Raw genomic sequence first — 18,580 nt, forward strand, 5'->3', positions numbered from 1 at the left:
TACAAATAATTAGAGATGCTCACTGACCCCGTGTTTTGGTTTTGGTTTTGGATCTGGATTACCGTCGTGTTTTGGTTTTGGTTTTGCCAAACCGCCCTTGTGCATTATTCAAGCAGATAAGAATTTAAGAGATATCACGCTTAGACACAAAGTCGAATGAAAAATATTTGCTGCCATTTCATAACAGCAGTTAACATGACACATCAATTTTGTTTATACAAATAATACAGCTAGAATCAAGGAACAAGGACAATGTATAACTTGCATAAGAAACTTGTTTATTTTGTAAATCGTGCAAAGCAAAAGAAAGTATGCTGAAGTTACAGATAATATTGGAGAGAGACAGGATGCAACATCATGGGAAATAAGTAACTTTCAGGCAGTTACGTAAATATAGCACTGGGCTGCATTTTAGCAGTACAGAAAGTGTAAGAATGTTTCAATTCTAGATATGGAAGCATGCAGCAGTATCCCTTGAGCTGCACAATGTACTTACTCCCCAGTCTGATATAGTCCCATAAAAGAAGAAGTAGAATATATATTAAAGATTTGTAAGTGAACCCAGACGGTTTCCATTTTGCTTGAGCAGACACTCTTTCTGGTGATATTATTGGTGATATTAATACTGTTCTAATTCTTCAACAACTTCTGAATGCACAACTTTTCCATTCTCAATTGTTTCAACAACCTTTTTCACTTTTCTTGTCCTTTTGGTTCCTTAAACAAGACAAAACAATGTCAATCATGTGCGATGCATACTCCCTAATTCATGTTCATTCTACCAGTGGATCTATGCAGCAGGAAATAGAACTGTTGGAGGGACAGAGATATGTAAAATATCCATTTGATCACATATGACATTTGGACCGAACATCTTAGTAAATTGTGACAGAGATTGTATCAGGTAAAGGGCGGGGTCCTTATGTAACATTAGGTGGTGAGGGATATTGTTTCATTGATAATGAAAAAAAGACACAAGTCCACCATCTTTCACCTTTCCAAATTTCAAGCTATGCTGATCCAGAGAAAGACAAAATAAGCCTCCTTGTGAGGCAGCTGCCAATGTAACCTGACAGTTAGTGACTAAATGCCAAAGCATGACCGTAGTAAGCATCCTTCATAATAGCAATATTCAAAATGTATACCCTTGTGTCACTTGGGCAGTGCCTTTAATGTAAACTGTATTCAATATGTTTAAATCTAAATAGCATGTCATCTGTAAGCCTTTTGTTTGCTTTGGGTTTATAAAAGAAATGTCTTGACTTATCAACATTACACTAATCTAATTTAATTTAATTATAACAAGGGAGCAAAGCAAGAAAATAATTACCTTTCAAAGGAATTTCAACTATTAATAATACCCATAGTTTTGTGCAGAAATCAGTGTATACTTTGGTAAACAGATGGTACACAGCAAAACCTACAACTACATTACTCTTACTAATATCAAGCACATTGTGGAGATGTAGGTTCCAAGATGCAATGCATGATTCAACTCAGCATGTTTCAGTTAATGGATTGTACATGTGTAAGTCATATGGGCCTTTTGTTATTACTTTTCATAACCTGTCTGACTCTGTCACACCAGGGCTACATGTGACATGGGGCAATGTTATCATTGGGGAATAGAAGCAAGCAAGAAGCCACAGTCTGAGATGTTGAAAGTGGAATAAGCAGGATGCTCAACAGCACAAAATAGTTATGTGAGGCTCTTGTAAAACTGATGCAGGAAGACTGTGCTGTTATATTGAATTCTAAATAAAATGTATACACCTGATTTATTTCACAATTGAACATTAGTCTTGCACAGCGACCATGTTTATTTTATGTCAAATGGAAGTACCATTATGTGACAGAAAGTATATAATCTCAGGTTTTGCACTACTCTGTGTCCATAGTAAATCCCATTCAGAGGATGATCTGTGGCCGGAGTTTTTCAATCACCTTGGTCAATGTCATGATCAGAAGGGTTATTTTCCTTAAAAGTGCCCAAGGTAATTTTTTAAATACATTTTTAAGAAATTATTTTTTTGATTGATCTATAAAAACATTTTTCATACACTGTCTATACTTAATTTTTCAGGTGACTACATCCCCAACATCGCTATAACTAACAGAACTTTCCTTTTTTATCAATGTCACTTGTAACTTTGTACCATATATCTGCACAGAAGGAGGGCCTACAGATGTATTAAACTTGTTTGTGGAATCAAGTACTGGGTCTTTTGAGAACCTAGAAAAATATCTATTTGAATTATATATATATTTTTTTATTAAAATAGATTTCATGCCCAGCTAGTTTGTTATAGCAGGATTTGAACTATTTTCAATATTAATGTAAACGTGTTGTAATGTAAAGATTTTAAATGTCCATAAAAACAATATTACCTGAGCTGGATCCTGAAGCACTCCCGGCTCCAGTTCCGCTTTGTCCCGTGCCTTTTCCTGATCCTGCACCTGTTCCTGATCCCGAGCCACTTTTTCCGCTACCACTGCAGTTATTGAAGAACAGTTATTGTGAGCATAATAGAAATACCAATCCAAGCACAATTGTCCATTGATAATTATTCTTACCTTTCTCCATCTAGGAGTGCGCGGTATCTCTCGATCTCTGCCTCTAGCCTACTCTTGATGTCTAGCAGATCTTCATATTCTGCAGTCTGGCACTCTATGTCTGATTTGATCTGTGACAGTTGCTCCTCAATTGAAGCAATTTGTGCTTGGCACTGTGCAAGCTGCATGCAGTAACGTCCTTCTGTCTCTGCCAAAGTTTCTTCTAGAGATTTTTTCTGTCAACCAGAAGGCATTACATATGAGGTTCATATGGAATTATCTCATTCCCTAGAGAACCAGAAAAAGAAGTCTCCACCTTCAGATGACAATAATTTATTTGTTTTTTTTGTGCCCTTGTGTATCTTTTATTAAATACATTGCTTTATTGTTCTGTGGTTTTTTACACATATCTGTATATCGTCAGGCAGAGGTGTTTACTTCCGTTGCCTGGGGATAAAACAGCTCTGCTGTGCTCTCTGCATTGCATACAATTATATGTAGAAAGCAGCATTGTGGAAACCTTGAACAACAAAAATGGAACTCCTCCTGAAATATAAATACATGGCCAAAATACACATGAGAAATTTAGAAAGATAAAGCAATATATTCAGTTGTAGGAGGGCATGTACATGCCAATAAATTAAAGTCACTCAAAGGTTCAAAAGCCCTTTAAATCAGGAATTGTGATTTGTTCTTTACCATGGCGAGCAGTGACTGAAGCTCAATCTCCAAAGCTTGAAGTGACTTCTTCAGATCGGACACCTCACTCTTGGTGACCTGGACTTGCCCCGCACCAGTGGATATTTCTTTTTTCAATCCCTCACTCTTAGGGAGAAAATAATAACATTTTAGTCAGTGTCCATAAAGGATGTAACCAGAGTTACTCTTATCAGAGAATATTACAATACTAGTGCATCTTATATTTTTGCTGCCAGTCACCACTCTGGTAATGCAATGTCTGCAGGAGGAATTATGGATTTACACCAAACCGTTAGTGTTTGAATCTTGCCTCTGCTGCACCCAGAATAGTACCACCTAAGACAATGTTTGGCCTTTGCTTTGTACACAGAATCACAATCTATGTTAGTTTGATTGCTGCCAAACATACTGTCGTTAAAGATGTCCTAAACAGCACTACAGTTTAACCAATCTATGCAAGTTAGAACAACCATGTTGGCAGCGCTGTGGCTAAGTGTTTAGCACTTCCACCTCACAGCGCTGGGGTCATGAGTTAAATTCCTGATTATGGCCACATCTGTGTGGAGTTTGTATGTTCTCCCTGTGTTTGAGTGGGTTTCCTCCAGGTGCTCCGGTTTCCTCCCACACTCCAAAAACATATGATTAAGTTAATTGGCTGCTATCAAAATTGTCTCTTGTCTCTCTGTGCCAGTGTGTTTGTTAGGGAATTTAGAGTGTAAGCTCCTATGGGGCAGGGACTGATGGGAATGAGTTCTCTGTAAAGCGCTGTGGAATCAGGGGTGCTATATAAATAAATGGTGATCATAGGTTCTAACAATGAATCTTACCATTTTCAAGAACTGGTTTTCAGCATCCTTGCGATTCTTCTCAGCCATTTCTTCATACTGTGCTCGCATATCGTTTAGTGTCTTCGTAAGATCATTACCTGGTGTGGCATTCATTTCTACACTAACGTCACCCGTTGCTGTTCCTTGGGATCCTTTAACTTCCTACGAAATAAAAAATAGATTGTGTCGCTAATATTTTAAGCAGTTTAAGAACAATTGATATTGATGACATTTCTTACAAACTTACATCCTCATGGTTCTTCTTGAGGAAAGCAATTTCCTCTGTAAGACCTTCAAGCTGGGATTCCAAGTCAGACTTTGACAAAGTCAGATCATCCAGGACCTTACGCAAGCCATTGATATCTGCCTCTACGCTCTGGCGGAGAGCCAGCTCATTCTCATACCTGACAAGATAAACAGATGTAGTCAAGTGAATAATTAAAAAAAAAAAATGTAATGCAAAGTATTTGAGCATGTCTCTTTATGACAATTGGGTGAGTTCATTGCCTGTGTTGCCTGTCTCACGCCAAAACATTACACTTACATAGATTAAGTAAGTGAGCTCTGGTGCAGTTACATTCATTTGCCTTGAGCCAAATTGTGCCAATTGTCTAAAAGAGACACACTCCATTTGTACATACTATATGCATTCAGCACAGCACAAACACCAAATGCATTATAGCACATTACACCAACATTATCTATTTCTGATCTGTATATGGGCAATGGTTCACATTAAAAACAAAAAAAATAAGACACACAATTTATACACATCTGAGCACTTGTTTACATAGCTAGGCATAGTGTAAGATACATACTAGATGCTCTCCTACACTCCTACACATTAGTTTTAAGAACTTTCCTACATAAACTTATGTATTTTTATAGACTACACAAATGAAGTTTAAACATCATTCTGGATCCTATAAAAAAAATTCTGATAAAAAGCTTAATGTTAGTCCCAGTAATAGGGAAAAAAGGTTTATCTTGACATAAAATGTGTGTGGTAAATAGTAATAAAGTTGGAGATTGTGATTTTTTTAGCTCAAGGGTTTAATTACTATGGAAGGAGAAGATAGGGTTTTCCACTTTTAACTTTTCCTCATGTTTGTTTCATTTGTCTATTTGAACTTTGTTGATAAACTAAATTGCCATTCTAGATTTCTGGTACCATATAAGTAGTAACAAAATTCTGCCCCTACTTGCAGTAATGTTCTATAGTCTAACCATGACTTCAGGTTCATCCTTGTTGTAGTGTGTGTCCTACATATACCACAAGTATAGTCAATGTTGCAAACTTAACAGCTATGGAATCAAACTCACTTCATCTTGAAGTCATCAGCAGCCAGCCTGGCATTGTCAATCTGCAAGACTGTGCTTGCATTGTCAGTGGTAGCTGTGATTATCTGTTAAAAAAAAGTACCGTCATCACATCAATCCAGATATGTGGTATCAAATCAATACAGATACCTATTACTTATATATAGAAAGTGCAATATATATGTTGTATATATAATTATGGATTGGTTATGGATAGTTCTCTTCATGTTCAACTATATGCAATTATTTCCCATTTGAGCCAATCCTATTATCGGCATTCAGAGGGCAGCTTAGAAAAGGTTTTATATTTTTGTATTACCTTATCTGCATTTAATATTCTCCTTTTGCTACTTTGTTTTTAACAGTTACATATTGTTCCACAGTTTAAATGATGGCTTATAGATTTTAAAGGGTCCAGTTAAACTTAAAACATTGCTAGGTTGCAAAGCTCCTTCATATACCAAGAGATTTCAATTTAGCGAGTCACCAAAATACTTCAACTATCAACTATCAAATTAACATGTGTATGTCTTTTAAGTTGCCGTGACATTTAAAGGAAATAAATTATAATATGACATGAAAAATGAAACAATTAGTTAAAACAAGGATGTACACACACGGAAATTATATTTCAAGTAACCTGCAATTAGTGTTTATACAGTACAAGATTTATTCTAATATGGACAACAATTATTATGTCTTCATGTAAAGGGTTTAGGCAGTCACAATGCTGACGTTCTTATGTTTTCATCAGACAAGTACAAAGCAGCAGTTTATGCCACAGTTTTTGCAGTGATAAAACCCGTATTTTTTGTTACACTTACCTTAACTTTCAAATCTTCAATTATGGTGTAGTATTTAGAGTAGTCTTTTCCTGGTTCTCCAGAGCTACCACCAGGCCTTTGCTTCTCATACCATTCCTTAATCTTACTTTCAAGGTCAGCATTTGCCTGTTCCAATGCACGGACTTTGTCCAGGTAAGAGGCCAAGCGGTCATTAAGATTCTGCATTGTTTGTTTCTCATTGCCAGAGAAAATGCTGTCACCTCCTCCAAAGCCAGCACCTCCACCAGCACCACCACCAAAACCTCCTCCGAAGCCAGCACCACCACCATAACCACCAGCACCAGCACCACCATAACCACCAGCACCACCATAACCACCAGCACCACCACCACCACCACCACCACCACCATAACCACCAGCACCACCACCATAACCACCAGCACCACCACCATAACCACCAGCATCACCACCATAACCAGAATGACAAGCAACACCTCCTCCAAAGCCTGCCCCACTACCCATTCCCTGCTGACCAAAACCACCATCTCCAGAGTATCTCACTGCTGTCTGTCTAAAAGACATGATGTTCAAGCAAAAGGCACCCTTTCCAGATGAAAAAAAAGCAGCTCCCTTAGAAAGAGTGATATCTCAACAGTTTTTATTCTTTATATATGAGATTCAAAGGGTGTGTCGTTCCTGAATTGTAATGTTTTATTTTTCAAATGGTAGAGTTGCTTGCCAAGTTATTGCAAGTGCATTTAGCGTGGATCAATTAACATTATTAATCAACTTGCATCACTCTAGCCGCTGGTCTTCTCACCCTCTGTTGTTTGTCCTGTTAGCATGGTTTTAGGGTGGAGTACTTGGAACCGTCACATGATCAGAACACTTAGATAGAGAACAAGTTTTCTATAACTGAATATTCCATAATCACTATATGTAAGGACTATGCAGATAAATTATGATATAGGGTACATTGTTAAGTGCATATGTTGTAGTTATACCAACAACCTTTAAATAAATGTTTTTTTGACTGTGAGACAGTTTTTTTTACAATCTGCAGGTGTTACAGCTATTGGTCAGAGTAACAAAAACATATCTATATACAAACAGTATATATATATATATATATATATATATATATATATATATATATATATATAAGCAGACTGTTTTTTCATATAGCAGTTACTTGATAGCTTATTTGTACACTGAAATTTAATGTTGATATTTGTGTGCTACATGAAAAAACAGTCAGTATTTAACTTATGTGCAAAACAGAGTACTAATTTGCACCCCTTGCATTGCAACATGGTTTTGTCCAGGAGACTTAAATAAAAAGTTTCTTAAGTTAAGAAGTTTCTTAATGAATCAGGCACACTGTCCCTGTTACCTTGATTATACAATGGAATGGTTTGACTCAATTAGCTATTTTGGCTGGATACACTAAACATGGGGTTACAATATTACAGCAGGGAATGACACTACACGCTTACATTATTATTATTATTATTATTATCATTTATTTGTTAGGCGCCACAAGATTTCCGCAGCGCCGTACACAGTACAAACAGTAGACTATACAGGGTGAAACAGTACAGAACAATAAACAAAAATACCAATACTTCAGAACTCCAGGCAGGCTGCTGCAATAAGCATGGAGCAGAAGAACAGGTGAGGAGACAGGAGGGAAGAGGGCCCTGCTCATGTGAGCTTACATCCTAAAGGAGGGTAGACAGAACCAGGCACAAGGGGAGCCAGAAGAGAGAGGGGAGAGTGAGTGGAGGAGGTGAGGTGGTTAAGTAGATGGTTGGTAGGCTTTGCGAAAGAGGTGAGTTTTCAGTGCACGTTTGAAGCAGCACAGAGTAGGAGAGAGACGGATGGAGCGAGGTAGGTCATTCCAGTAAAGGGGGGCTGCACGGGAAAAGTCTTGGATTCTGGAGTGTGAAGAAGTGATAAGAGAGGAGGAGAGGCGGCGATCATTGGCTGAGCGCAGGGAGCGGGCAGGAGTGTGTATGGTGAGGAGGTTAGAGATGAAGGGGGCAGTAGAGTGGAAGAGAGCCTTGTATGTGGTGGTGAGGAGTTTGAAGAGGATTCTATAGGGGAAGGGAAGCCAGTGTAGGGCGAGGCAGAGAGGGGAGGCAGAGGAGGAGTGGCGTGAGAGGAAGATGAGTCTTGCAGACGCGTTGAGTATAGAGCGGAGGGGGGAGAGATGGGAGTGGGGGAGGCCAGTGAGGAGAAGGTTGCAATAATCCAGGCGGGAGATGATGAGTGCGTGGATGATGGTTTTGGTGGCATCCTGAGAGAGGAAGGGACGGATGCGGGCGATATTGCGTAGTTTGAAGCGACAGGACTGGGCAAGGGAAAGAATGTGGGGGGCAAAAGAGAGAGAGGAGTCAAGGGTTGACAGGAGTCAAGGGTACATGAAACCATAAGACTTTTGACACATTGTATTACCAGTATTATGCCATCTGAATCTGTGATACATTTTGATAAAATAACATTTATATTGATAAATATTGATACATTTCCCAATGCTATTTCAGCTAATATATTACTGAGGAGGCATATTGCATATCATTTAGAAGTTCTAACCTCATTACCTCTCAGATTACCTGTTGACATAGCTAATTAACATGGGCTGCCAGCTAGTTAACTCAGACATTGGGCCTGATTCATTAAGGATCTTAACTTAAGAAACTTCTTATTTAAATCTCCAGGACAAAACCATGTTACAATGCAAGGGGTGCAAATTAGTATTCTATTTTGCACATAAGTTAAATACTGACTTTTTTCATGTAGCACACAAAAACTTGATAGCTTATTTGCACACTGAAATTTAAAGTTGATATTTATGTGCTACATGAAAAAACAGTCAGTATTTAACTTATGTGCAAAACAGAATACTAATTTGCACCCCTTGCATTATAACATAGTTTTGTCCAGGAGAATTAAATAAGAAGTTTCTTAAGTTAAGATCCTTAATGAATCAGTCCCTTTGTTCTGATTACAAACCAAATCAAAGCCATACCTCATAACAATGGATATTTGAGACAACTGGTAATTACATTAGCTAACACAAGCAAAATGTCTGCTGCTGTCCTGTTATTTTCACACAGTATTGCAATATTGTTTATACTTATACTACATAAAATATTGCAGGTGTTAGCAAGGGCAAAATGTACCTAATAACATGAAAAATTAATACACATAATACACTGATGCTCTTGTGTATATACTTAGATTGGGCCAAGGATTAAAAAGTACATTAAATCGTGAGAAACGGGTAATGAACACAAAGTTCTCAGTCCAGTAGCACCCCATTTCCTTACATATGTCAATGCCTTTTTAGTAAGGTTCCACTTGTTTGTGTTGGCTCTTGTACTGGACGATAAAGAGGGGTAGTTGGTTTGTTGCTTCTAACTCTATTTCCTTTCATGTTTCCATTTATGTGAGTAGTTGCTCTCTTTCTATGTTGTCATTTTTTTCAAGTTCTCATTTGAGGAGTGCAGTGTCATAATTTCTTTGTTGGAGTTGTTGCTTAGTCCTTGAAGGTGTGGAATGTGGAGCAGTTCCTGCTCAGGTATTTCATTTCATGAAATGGTAGTTGAGTTTGTTGGTGTTGATGTAGCAGGTAAAGGTTTTATGGTAACCTTCCATATGGAGGAGATATTGCTGATATATCTTCACCAGAATACAATTTTTTTGTGGTAAGGTTTGTTGCTCTAGATATGGTATTCCTCCCATTTTGTCATGTGACTTGGTGCAAATTTTGTCATCTTTGCTTTTGCTTTTTGTAAAAGTAACCTTCAAACAATAAGAAGTTGTGGTTGAGGATGAAACTCATGCTTTCTAACAGGAATATAGTCTGGGCTTCAGGTAGGGGTAATGCCATGGGGAGGAAATGTTTGTTACGCAGGCATCCCAGTTTGTGATTAATTACAAGGGAGGTGTGATTGACCACAGGAGGTGTAGAGGAAGGTCACATCAAGTTACGGAATCCTATTCATGTCTAGTATATAGTCTTGTGGAAAATGAAGATTATTAAAGATCTTGGGCCTGATTCATTAAGGATCTTAACTTAAGAAACTTCTTATTTAAGTCTCCTGGACAAAACCATGTTACAATGCAAGGGGTGCAAATTAGTATTCTGTTTTGCACATGAGTTAAATACTGACTGTTTTATCATGTAGCACACAAATATCAACATTAAATTTCAGTGTACAAATAAACTACCAAGTATTTGTGTGCTACATGAAATAAAGCTTTTCCCACCAAGCTTTCATATATTTATTTGAAGGTTACTATGAAGTATTGTGAGAAGATGATAGAGTTGTTCTTCAGGTTTCTGTCGACGGGGACTTTAACAGCGGGATGCTCATCCCCTGCCCCGACAGGCCGCTCCTTTCCTGTTAGGGCAACTCACATATTACGACTTTCCCGTTACTACGGATCTACAGCATTCGCCTGTCTTGCCCAGGCTCTTTTTCATGTGTAATAGAAGGTTGTTCTACCGCACCAACTGTTGGATTATAACCCAGTACTAATAAACATATTTATTAATGACTACTATAATGTACAATTCTCGTATGTATTCAATAACTGGGGTGCTACCTAGAAACATAACAGTAACATGATTTAGGAGAGGAAAGAAAAAGAGGTTTCTTTGATTAGGTGCACTAAGTCCTCAATTTGTTTTTACTAGAAATATTGTAGGGCCATCCTTTAAAACATAACCTTTAATAACATTTTAGTTTAAAAAGCGAAATATAAAATAATGTGCTCATAAAAAGTGATCTTAAATAAAATATGCTGGATGCACTATAATCCTATACCTATATAATCCTGATTCATGGGTTATATGGTATGAAGGTTAAATTAACCTGCAGGAGTATGGAGGGGTCAATATGATAAGTGACCTGTAGTTGCAAAAATGAATTAAACTCGTTATTTTGTCTGCACATATATAAATATATATATTTTAATTTGTATATATTAGTCTCCAGTCCATATAATGACAGATCTCAGATGACTATCTATACTATGTGGAATGATGTTTAACCACCTACCTCCTCTGGTATCTTAAATATAAGCAGAGTATACACACTATTCCCGTGTGTTAATTAATATGATGTTCAATAATGACTTTATGTATCAGAGGATCCTATGGATCTAATCTCAATATTTTACGGCAAACAGCGCTCCAAGGTGCAAGACAAATTACGGGGTGTGAATTGCTAACTACCTCCTAATCCCCTCTATCTTTGGATTTATCGGGGTATAGCCTGCATAATTGAATAGCTTCAAGTAAAAGGATTGAGTGCCTCCAGCAATAACGCCGACGCTCGCTTCGCTGTGTTGCTTAGTCCAGGCACAGTATTTATGACCATAGAGGAGATAAGAGATAGGTGTTCGCTGAGACAGGCGTTTATCGTGACTGCTGTTCAGGCAGGACACTCTTGTGACTGGATCACTTATAAGTAACTTATGGTATAAATTTATTGAAAGGAAATAGCGCAGGGCGCTTATTTATATAATTGCAAATGCACTTATTTTTGATATTGTGTATATTTTGGTGTATAAAATATTTATTTCTGAAACCAGGGGAGAATTTGTTTTTTCTGTTTTAAACTTGCTAGAGGAAATGCATTATTTCTGATGTATATATCTGATACAATAAGCCTTTGTTTAGGAAGTCTTTTGTGTATCTTGGTGTAAGGAAATGCCTTGTTTGGGGTTTTACAAGTTTTCTTGGGGAATTCTTTTCTATGTATGAAATGTGTATTCTGCAACTGTTGGAAGAAAGGACCCATGTTAATTAGACCTTTTGATGTGTGAGGGTCTAGCACCTGAAGGCATGGGAAGGTTTAATTAGACTGCTGTTAGATTTTCTCTGTGTCTGAAACAAGATCCAGGAAGTGACGGCAAATGTTAGGATATCACAGAATACTGTAAATATTGTTAGCTTGGCATTGCATGTAAATCCATGTTTGGGTAAACAAATTGTATCCTGATTCTAAAAATAGCTCAGATCTCAATGGGCTGGCTTACCCAGTGAGGCTGTGTTCAAATCTGTATAAAAAGCACTGTCTTGTATTGAAAATTATTGTTCATGTTCCATCTGACCTGCTCCTCTGTACCTTCAACCAGGGTGAGCAAATAAAAATGACCTACAGATTAGACCCAAAATCTAATCCGTTCCCGGCTGTTGCTGAGATTTGGACCCAGCATCCAGTACCACTGCTCTGCTGCTACCCAGCAGCTCTGGCCAGTGTGATAGGCCAGGGATGATCCATCCACAGCAACCCTGATCCATAGGAAGAGGTCAGGATTACCAGCTCAGGTACACCAGTAACGGAGCATCAGTTACCCAGAAGAAACCCGGTACTGGATACCGGTATAGGAGTCCAGTGGGGGTAGCATTTGTAAGCCCCTCCTACTGCAGTGAGAGGGTGCGTTTGGGATACCGAAAGGGAACGGTGGCAAAGTAAGCCCAGCCGGTTCCCAGCAGCAACAGACAGGGTCACACTCTTGATCTTTCATTTCTTATCATTGCGATGAGGAATGAAAACGATTGTGTCAAAAATGCCCTAGTTACTAAATATACCCCTAAGATTCATGCTGGATGAAAAGAATCGGTATATATTTATTTTCTTATTTGTAACTAAGTGCTGAGCTGGAGTAAAGACGAGAGTAAAAAAAAAAGAGTTTATTTTGTGATATAGATGTCTGCTGCCAACTTACTGTTCATCTAATGCATTGCGCCACCATGTTATGACACCTGTGTCCAAACACTGTAAAGACATTGCTGTAAAACCTACATGTGCAGAGACCCCCTGGTTATGTATGCTCACACCCAAGAGCTAGCCAGGGCAGAGAAGGAAGTGCACTATCTAATCCATGTACCCCAATACCAAACACATAGACTGGGAAGTACATTAGCAATGCACAATATCTGAGAATTCACCAAAATATAGTAGAAGAAAATGGGCATCAGACACATTACAACATTCTTTTCCTTTACATACTTATGGACAGCATGGTGGTTAAGTGGTTAGCACTTCTGCCTCACAGCACTGGGGTCATGAGTTCAATTCCCAACCATGGCCTTATCTGTGTGGAGTTTGTATGTTCTCCCCGTGTTTGCGTGGGTTTCCTCCAGGTGCTCTGGTTTCCTCCCACACTTCAAAAAATATACTAGTAGGTTAATTGGCTGCTATCAAAATTTACCCTAGTCTCTCTGTCTATGTGTCTGTATGTTAGGGAATTTAGACTGTAAGCTCCAATGGGGCAGGGACTGATGTGAGTGAGTTCTCTGTACAGCGCTGCGGAATTAGTGGCGCTATATAAATAAATGGTGATGATGATGATGATGATACTTAGGTCTTTTATCATGCTGTACAAATGATGGGCCTGATTCATGAAGGATCTTAACTTAAGAAACTTCTGATTCATGAAGGATCTTAACTTAAGAAACTTCTTATTTAAGTCTCCTGGACAAAAAACATGTTACAATGCAAGGGGTGCAAATTAGTATTTTGTTTTGCACATAAGTTAAATACTGACTGTTTTTTCATGTAGCACACAAATATCAACTTTAAATTTCAGTGTAAAAATAAGCTATCAAGTATTTGTGTGCTACATGAAAAAACAGTCAGTATTTAACTTATGTGCAAAACAGAATACTAATTTGCACCCATTGCATTGTAACATGGTTTTTGTCCAGGAGACTTAAATAAGAAGTTTCTTAAGTTAAGATCCTTAATGAATCAGGCCCAATATGTTTACACCAATATATAGGATGAAGGTGGGAAATGACCACTCACTGCCCATGGCATGTGTTCTGCATTGGTACATGGAAGTAAACATTATCACTAGATAATGGCACATAGAAACCCCTTGGAAAGCAGAAGGTATAGTAATAATAGGGATATAATTATTTTATATAATAATAATAATGAAACCTAACCTAACCTATGAAAAATCAATAGACCACAACATTGAGAAATCTCTTAAATTAGAGAAACAGCCACAGCATTAGGTGGCCAAGTTAGAGATAGCGGACAAAAGGAATTGGAAACATTAATATAAGGTCTCTTATTGGGTCCATTGCATGCGGCCAGTACAGTCTGTAAGTGTTGTGGTATTGAGTCTACCAATGTCTGGAACTATAAAGGAGGGATGAAGCATCACTCTTTCACAAGAACGTCACTCAACTGATGCCTGGTTAATGTAAGTTGAAAACACTCTCAGAGACGTCATTCCAAAATATCCTATAAATTCTTGATTGGGTTCATATTTGGTGACTGAGAAGATCAGTGTCATTCTCATCAAACCTTTGGTGACCACGCATGGTCTGTAAATGGGGACATTGCAAATCCGGATACCTCTCTCATCAGTAAAGAAATGCTGCATCATGGGGTGAATTTGATCACTCAGTATCATGTACCTTGTAGCAATATCCATTAACCTTGCCTTTTAAGGGAATGACTGCAACAAAACCTTGGCAAGAAAATGCATCCCACAACAATTCTTTGCGTTGTCATCACACATTTATTAATCCATTTCTTGAGAATATGGTGAAGGATGAGTTCTATGACCATATTGCCTTCAGTGCTCACTAGTCCATTGCCTGTACTCTTTCCACCACTGATCTTGCAAATATGCACTGCCAGGTGTCATGAGCACTGCAGCCTGACTGTCATATTCTACTCGATAGAGTCTTTGTCAAACTGTTTTGGTTCGCACCACAGGATGACATTTGCTCTCCTTTATATCTTGCACCTTGAATTTATGTATAGATATCACAATCCTGTAGTATACACTTTCCGCCCACTGTTGTTGTTTGCTTTTTTTTCATTTGAACACACTGTCACCCTTACCGTGACAGGAAGGAGCAGCCTGTAGCCTCACTCTGTTGGTCGCTTCTCTTTCATGTCAGAGGTTGACTTTTTGTGCAATTGTGTCACAGTGGCACGAAAAACACTGGATGAGTAACATGTCTCATTTAGTGTTTTAGGTACCCCTTAACTATTGGTGCCCTAGGCTTGGTTTGACTAAGGTTAGCGTCGGCCCTGCATGGGTTTGAAACTCAAATGATTTAGCTGCATCTAGTTCTGCTTCTCTAATTATTATGATTAGCATACATAATTGATTTATTATGTACATGACATTAGAATAAACCAGGGTGGGAATAAATGGCTGCACCCATTATCTGTCAACTGCAGCCAGCAGAGATACCATAGCTAGCTGTTAATTAAATATTACAACACTCCTTCCATGTGTTAAAGATGATTAGAATCTATAGAATATCCCAACATAGAGATACTCTACCACATAAATCTGTAAAAGTGCAAATACCTTTCATTTTATCCCTGGGGGGAAAGGTAGAGCAGGTTGATGCAATTCCCCACACGGAGTCAGTGTTATTCTGTAAATGCTTGTGAGCTTAAACCTGTGCATGTTATCACTTTGTAAAAGGTCTAAACCACTCTGCTATCCAGTCATCTTTGTGTAAATAGATTTACTTTGATTTGGATGTGATTTGTTTTACATATGTGTGTACTGACTGTGTACTATAGGTGCTATATAAATATCTTAAATATATATATACTGTATATATATATATATATATATATATATATATACACACACTATACCGACCTGCCCAGAATTGGGATATACACCAGTAAACGTAGCCATGTCTACTCCATCTTCGTACGTAAAGGACACTTACTACAGTCTTCGATTTCAGGGAGTGAACGGGGCAGGGAGGAGCGTTTGACCATAGTCAATGTACAGTAAGGGCATGCCAAACTGAAGTGCACGCAGCAACGTCCAAATCAAGCTCTGGGCATCTCAAAATTACTTGTTTTTCTGCCGTATCTCTTGCTCCAGCTACAGGGCTAGTCTAAGTCCAGATCAGTAGTGATGACAGGTTAAATTAATCAGAAAATCAACTTGAGTGAACTTCTAATTCTATAAAATACGATACCATTCTTATCTCCAGTTTAGCACCACTCATTTGAAATTGCCTGAAAATGAGCAACAGTTTGCGCCATTTTTGCGGTACGCATTTTACGTGTACATGCAGCTCTATTAGTGTACAACTTATGTTGACAAAAGAAACCATGTAAAAAACAAATCACCATAATGAAAGTGGTATTCACAGTTGTTAAAAATGTGTTTGTTTCCCATAGGACAAAACATTAAAAAACACCAAAAAGCACAAAATATTTATGGTGCTACAAACAGTACTCTCACTTTGTATATAATATGGTGTAACTAATAAGAGTATTAAACTGTTTACCCTGCCTATCTCCTCTCTGTGCTGGGCACACCATGGTCCTACCGACCTCACTTACAAATGCAACATGTCACTTTTTTGTTTATTACCTCAGTAAGGTGCTGACGCCTATCACAGGGCTATTATTAATAGAGAATTATAATGCAGTAATCTACAATCAACTAAATACTAGTTACCTACCCTTATTAATTATGTCAGGGAGATGAGAGCTCTAAACATTGTATTTAATAATTTAATTGCAAATGTAATCTGTGCAGATGCTGTTTCTATAAATCTTCAATAAAATATATGAACAGGAGACATTCAGCACAGATAGTGTTAATTTGCATGTTTTGGTAAGGCAATATTGTACATCAGTCCCACACACCATCAGTAGGCAAATGATCTTGGAAAACCCCAGAATACTTCCTTGGTCATCAGTTTGGAACACACCATCTCAGAAGGTGTTTTACACAGCAGGGTGAAGCCACAGAATAGTATAACATAATTCTCCTTAATTCTAAAATGAATCTAAGGATGAACTTAGGGTATAAATAATGAATGAGCATGAGTATCACATCTATGCTACCAGGGTCTGATCCATCTTAACTGAACTGAAATACGCCTGTATTTGTTGCCACCCTTTTCCACACCTACAGTCCCCATTTTCTATGTATTTCATATTCCACAGGCAAACCCAAACCGTTCAGTGAAAGGGATTTGCACATAAATATGTGTCGAAATGAGTAAATTCATGTAAATTCATTCAGTTACATCTTTATTTACACTGATCAGAAATGCATGTGCATTTGCTTTATCTAAAGATGCATTTCAGTGGAAACATTTACGCAATTGCAAATTGAGCATGCCCCTTTGAGATGCATTTTGGAGTTGTTGATGAGAAATATCACATCTTTCGTTATGCATATCTTAAGAGGCGTACAACTCAAAACACAGACGTGGAAACGCATCCTTATGTTAAATTGTAAATAAGGCAATATGTTCCCTTTAAATAATCTAGGAATGAAAAAGTTAAACATTATGCTGATGAGAACCCCACCCCTCCACCCTGGAGGGCTGAATTGAGCATCTGTTGCTGCACAATACATTTTTGCAATCAAGTTCCATTTTTAACCCTGTATTTCCAGATTGCTCAGCTTAGATACAGAAGTGCTTACCAGTGTCCGGTAATGCTCCTTTTAGTATATCTGTATTATGGCCATAAATGACTACCAATACTACAGCACAAGTATGAGAAAGTGCTACTACTGACAAATCTGGTAGAACTACAGAAAGCTCATAGGATAGACTATTTGTATTCACAAGAATGGGGCACAATAATCTGATTGAATTGAAAATGAAAGAGTTAAAAGTGAAGACTACATCCAAAATGCTCTTTTTAGGCTATTTACATACAGTGCTGCTCAGCACCTGTGGTATAAGTGTGAAATGCGTTCAGTCGCTAAATGAGACTAGCTCAGACAGGAGGTTGAATAGAACTAATTATCATCTCTAGAGATGCACCCACAGAATGCTGTAACTGCTGCTGAGTGCATAAAAATCCTTTCTAACTCTTTTTCTTGCGGTCAATGCTAATTATAACATTCAATAGTTGCAACTCCATCGAGGACAATTAGTTCCGTGCAAGTTCCAGTTAAAGCTGCATTCAGCAAGAGACTGAGAAGCACTATGTATAAGCAGCCTAAGAGGGAACAGTCGCATGAGACTCCTGCTATAGACACCCGCCACTCTAGCGTAGCAGTACAATATCACAATTTGCATGTTATAACAGATATTGTGCTCTGTTTCTCTTTGTATTGCAATGTGTAAATATTACAGATGCTCAACTGGCCACAAACTGTTTCTCTTACTTGTTTATTGAATTGTGCCAAAAATTTGAAAATTCCAGGGAAATTCTCGACATTTAGACTGATGTTAAAATACTTTTTCATTGTTTAAAAAAAAATAAAAAATAGAAATAGTATCAAAAAATAAAAGTATCTAAAAAAACAAATTTTAATGTAGATGAACGGGGAACACAAATGACGAACCTTGAACATGAGCTGCGAATATTGAACCACAATATGTAACTGGGTTCTATTGAAGAGTGT

General features: G+C 37.9%; 1 protein-coding gene across 1 annotated transcript; it reads right to left on the reverse strand.

The window, feature by feature from the left end:
• Nucleotides 1-257: 257 nt before the first annotated feature.
• Nucleotides 258-6,832, reverse strand: LOC142094713 (keratin, type I cytoskeletal 12-like). The gene is made up of 8 exons (XM_075177132.1): nucleotides 6,224-6,832; nucleotides 5,403-5,485; nucleotides 4,327-4,483; nucleotides 4,080-4,241; nucleotides 3,253-3,378; nucleotides 2,575-2,789; nucleotides 2,389-2,492; nucleotides 258-717 (listed from the first exon to the last, which is right to left on the reverse strand). The coding sequence occupies exons 1-8, from the start codon at nucleotides 6,764-6,766 to the stop codon at nucleotides 620-622; spliced, it is 1,488 nt and encodes a 495-aa protein (XP_075033233.1). The 5' UTR covers nucleotides 6,767-6,832; the 3' UTR covers nucleotides 258-619.
• Nucleotides 6,833-18,580: the final 11,748 nt, after the last annotated feature.

This window comes from Mixophyes fleayi, chromosome 6 (assembly GCF_038048845.1).
Source record: "Mixophyes fleayi isolate aMixFle1 chromosome 6, aMixFle1.hap1, whole genome shotgun sequence".
Classification (NCBI taxonomy): domain Eukaryota; kingdom Metazoa; phylum Chordata; class Amphibia; order Anura; family Limnodynastidae; genus Mixophyes; species Mixophyes fleayi.

Bases quoted from the DNA above. Each gene is read 5' to 3' on its own strand.
- LOC142094713 (XM_075177132.1), bottom strand. From the start codon at position 6,766: ATGTCTTTTAGACAGACAGCAGTGAGATACTCTGGAGATGGTGGTTTT. The intron at 4,242-4,326 runs GTAAGTTTGTAA...TTTATTTCGTAG, and splicing joins TCAAGAAGAACCATGAGGAT to GAAGTTAAAGGATCCCAAGG. The intron at 718-2,388 runs GTAATATTGTTT...GTCTTGTTTAAG, and splicing joins TGCTTCAGGATCCAGCTCAG to GAACCAAAAGGACAAGAAAA.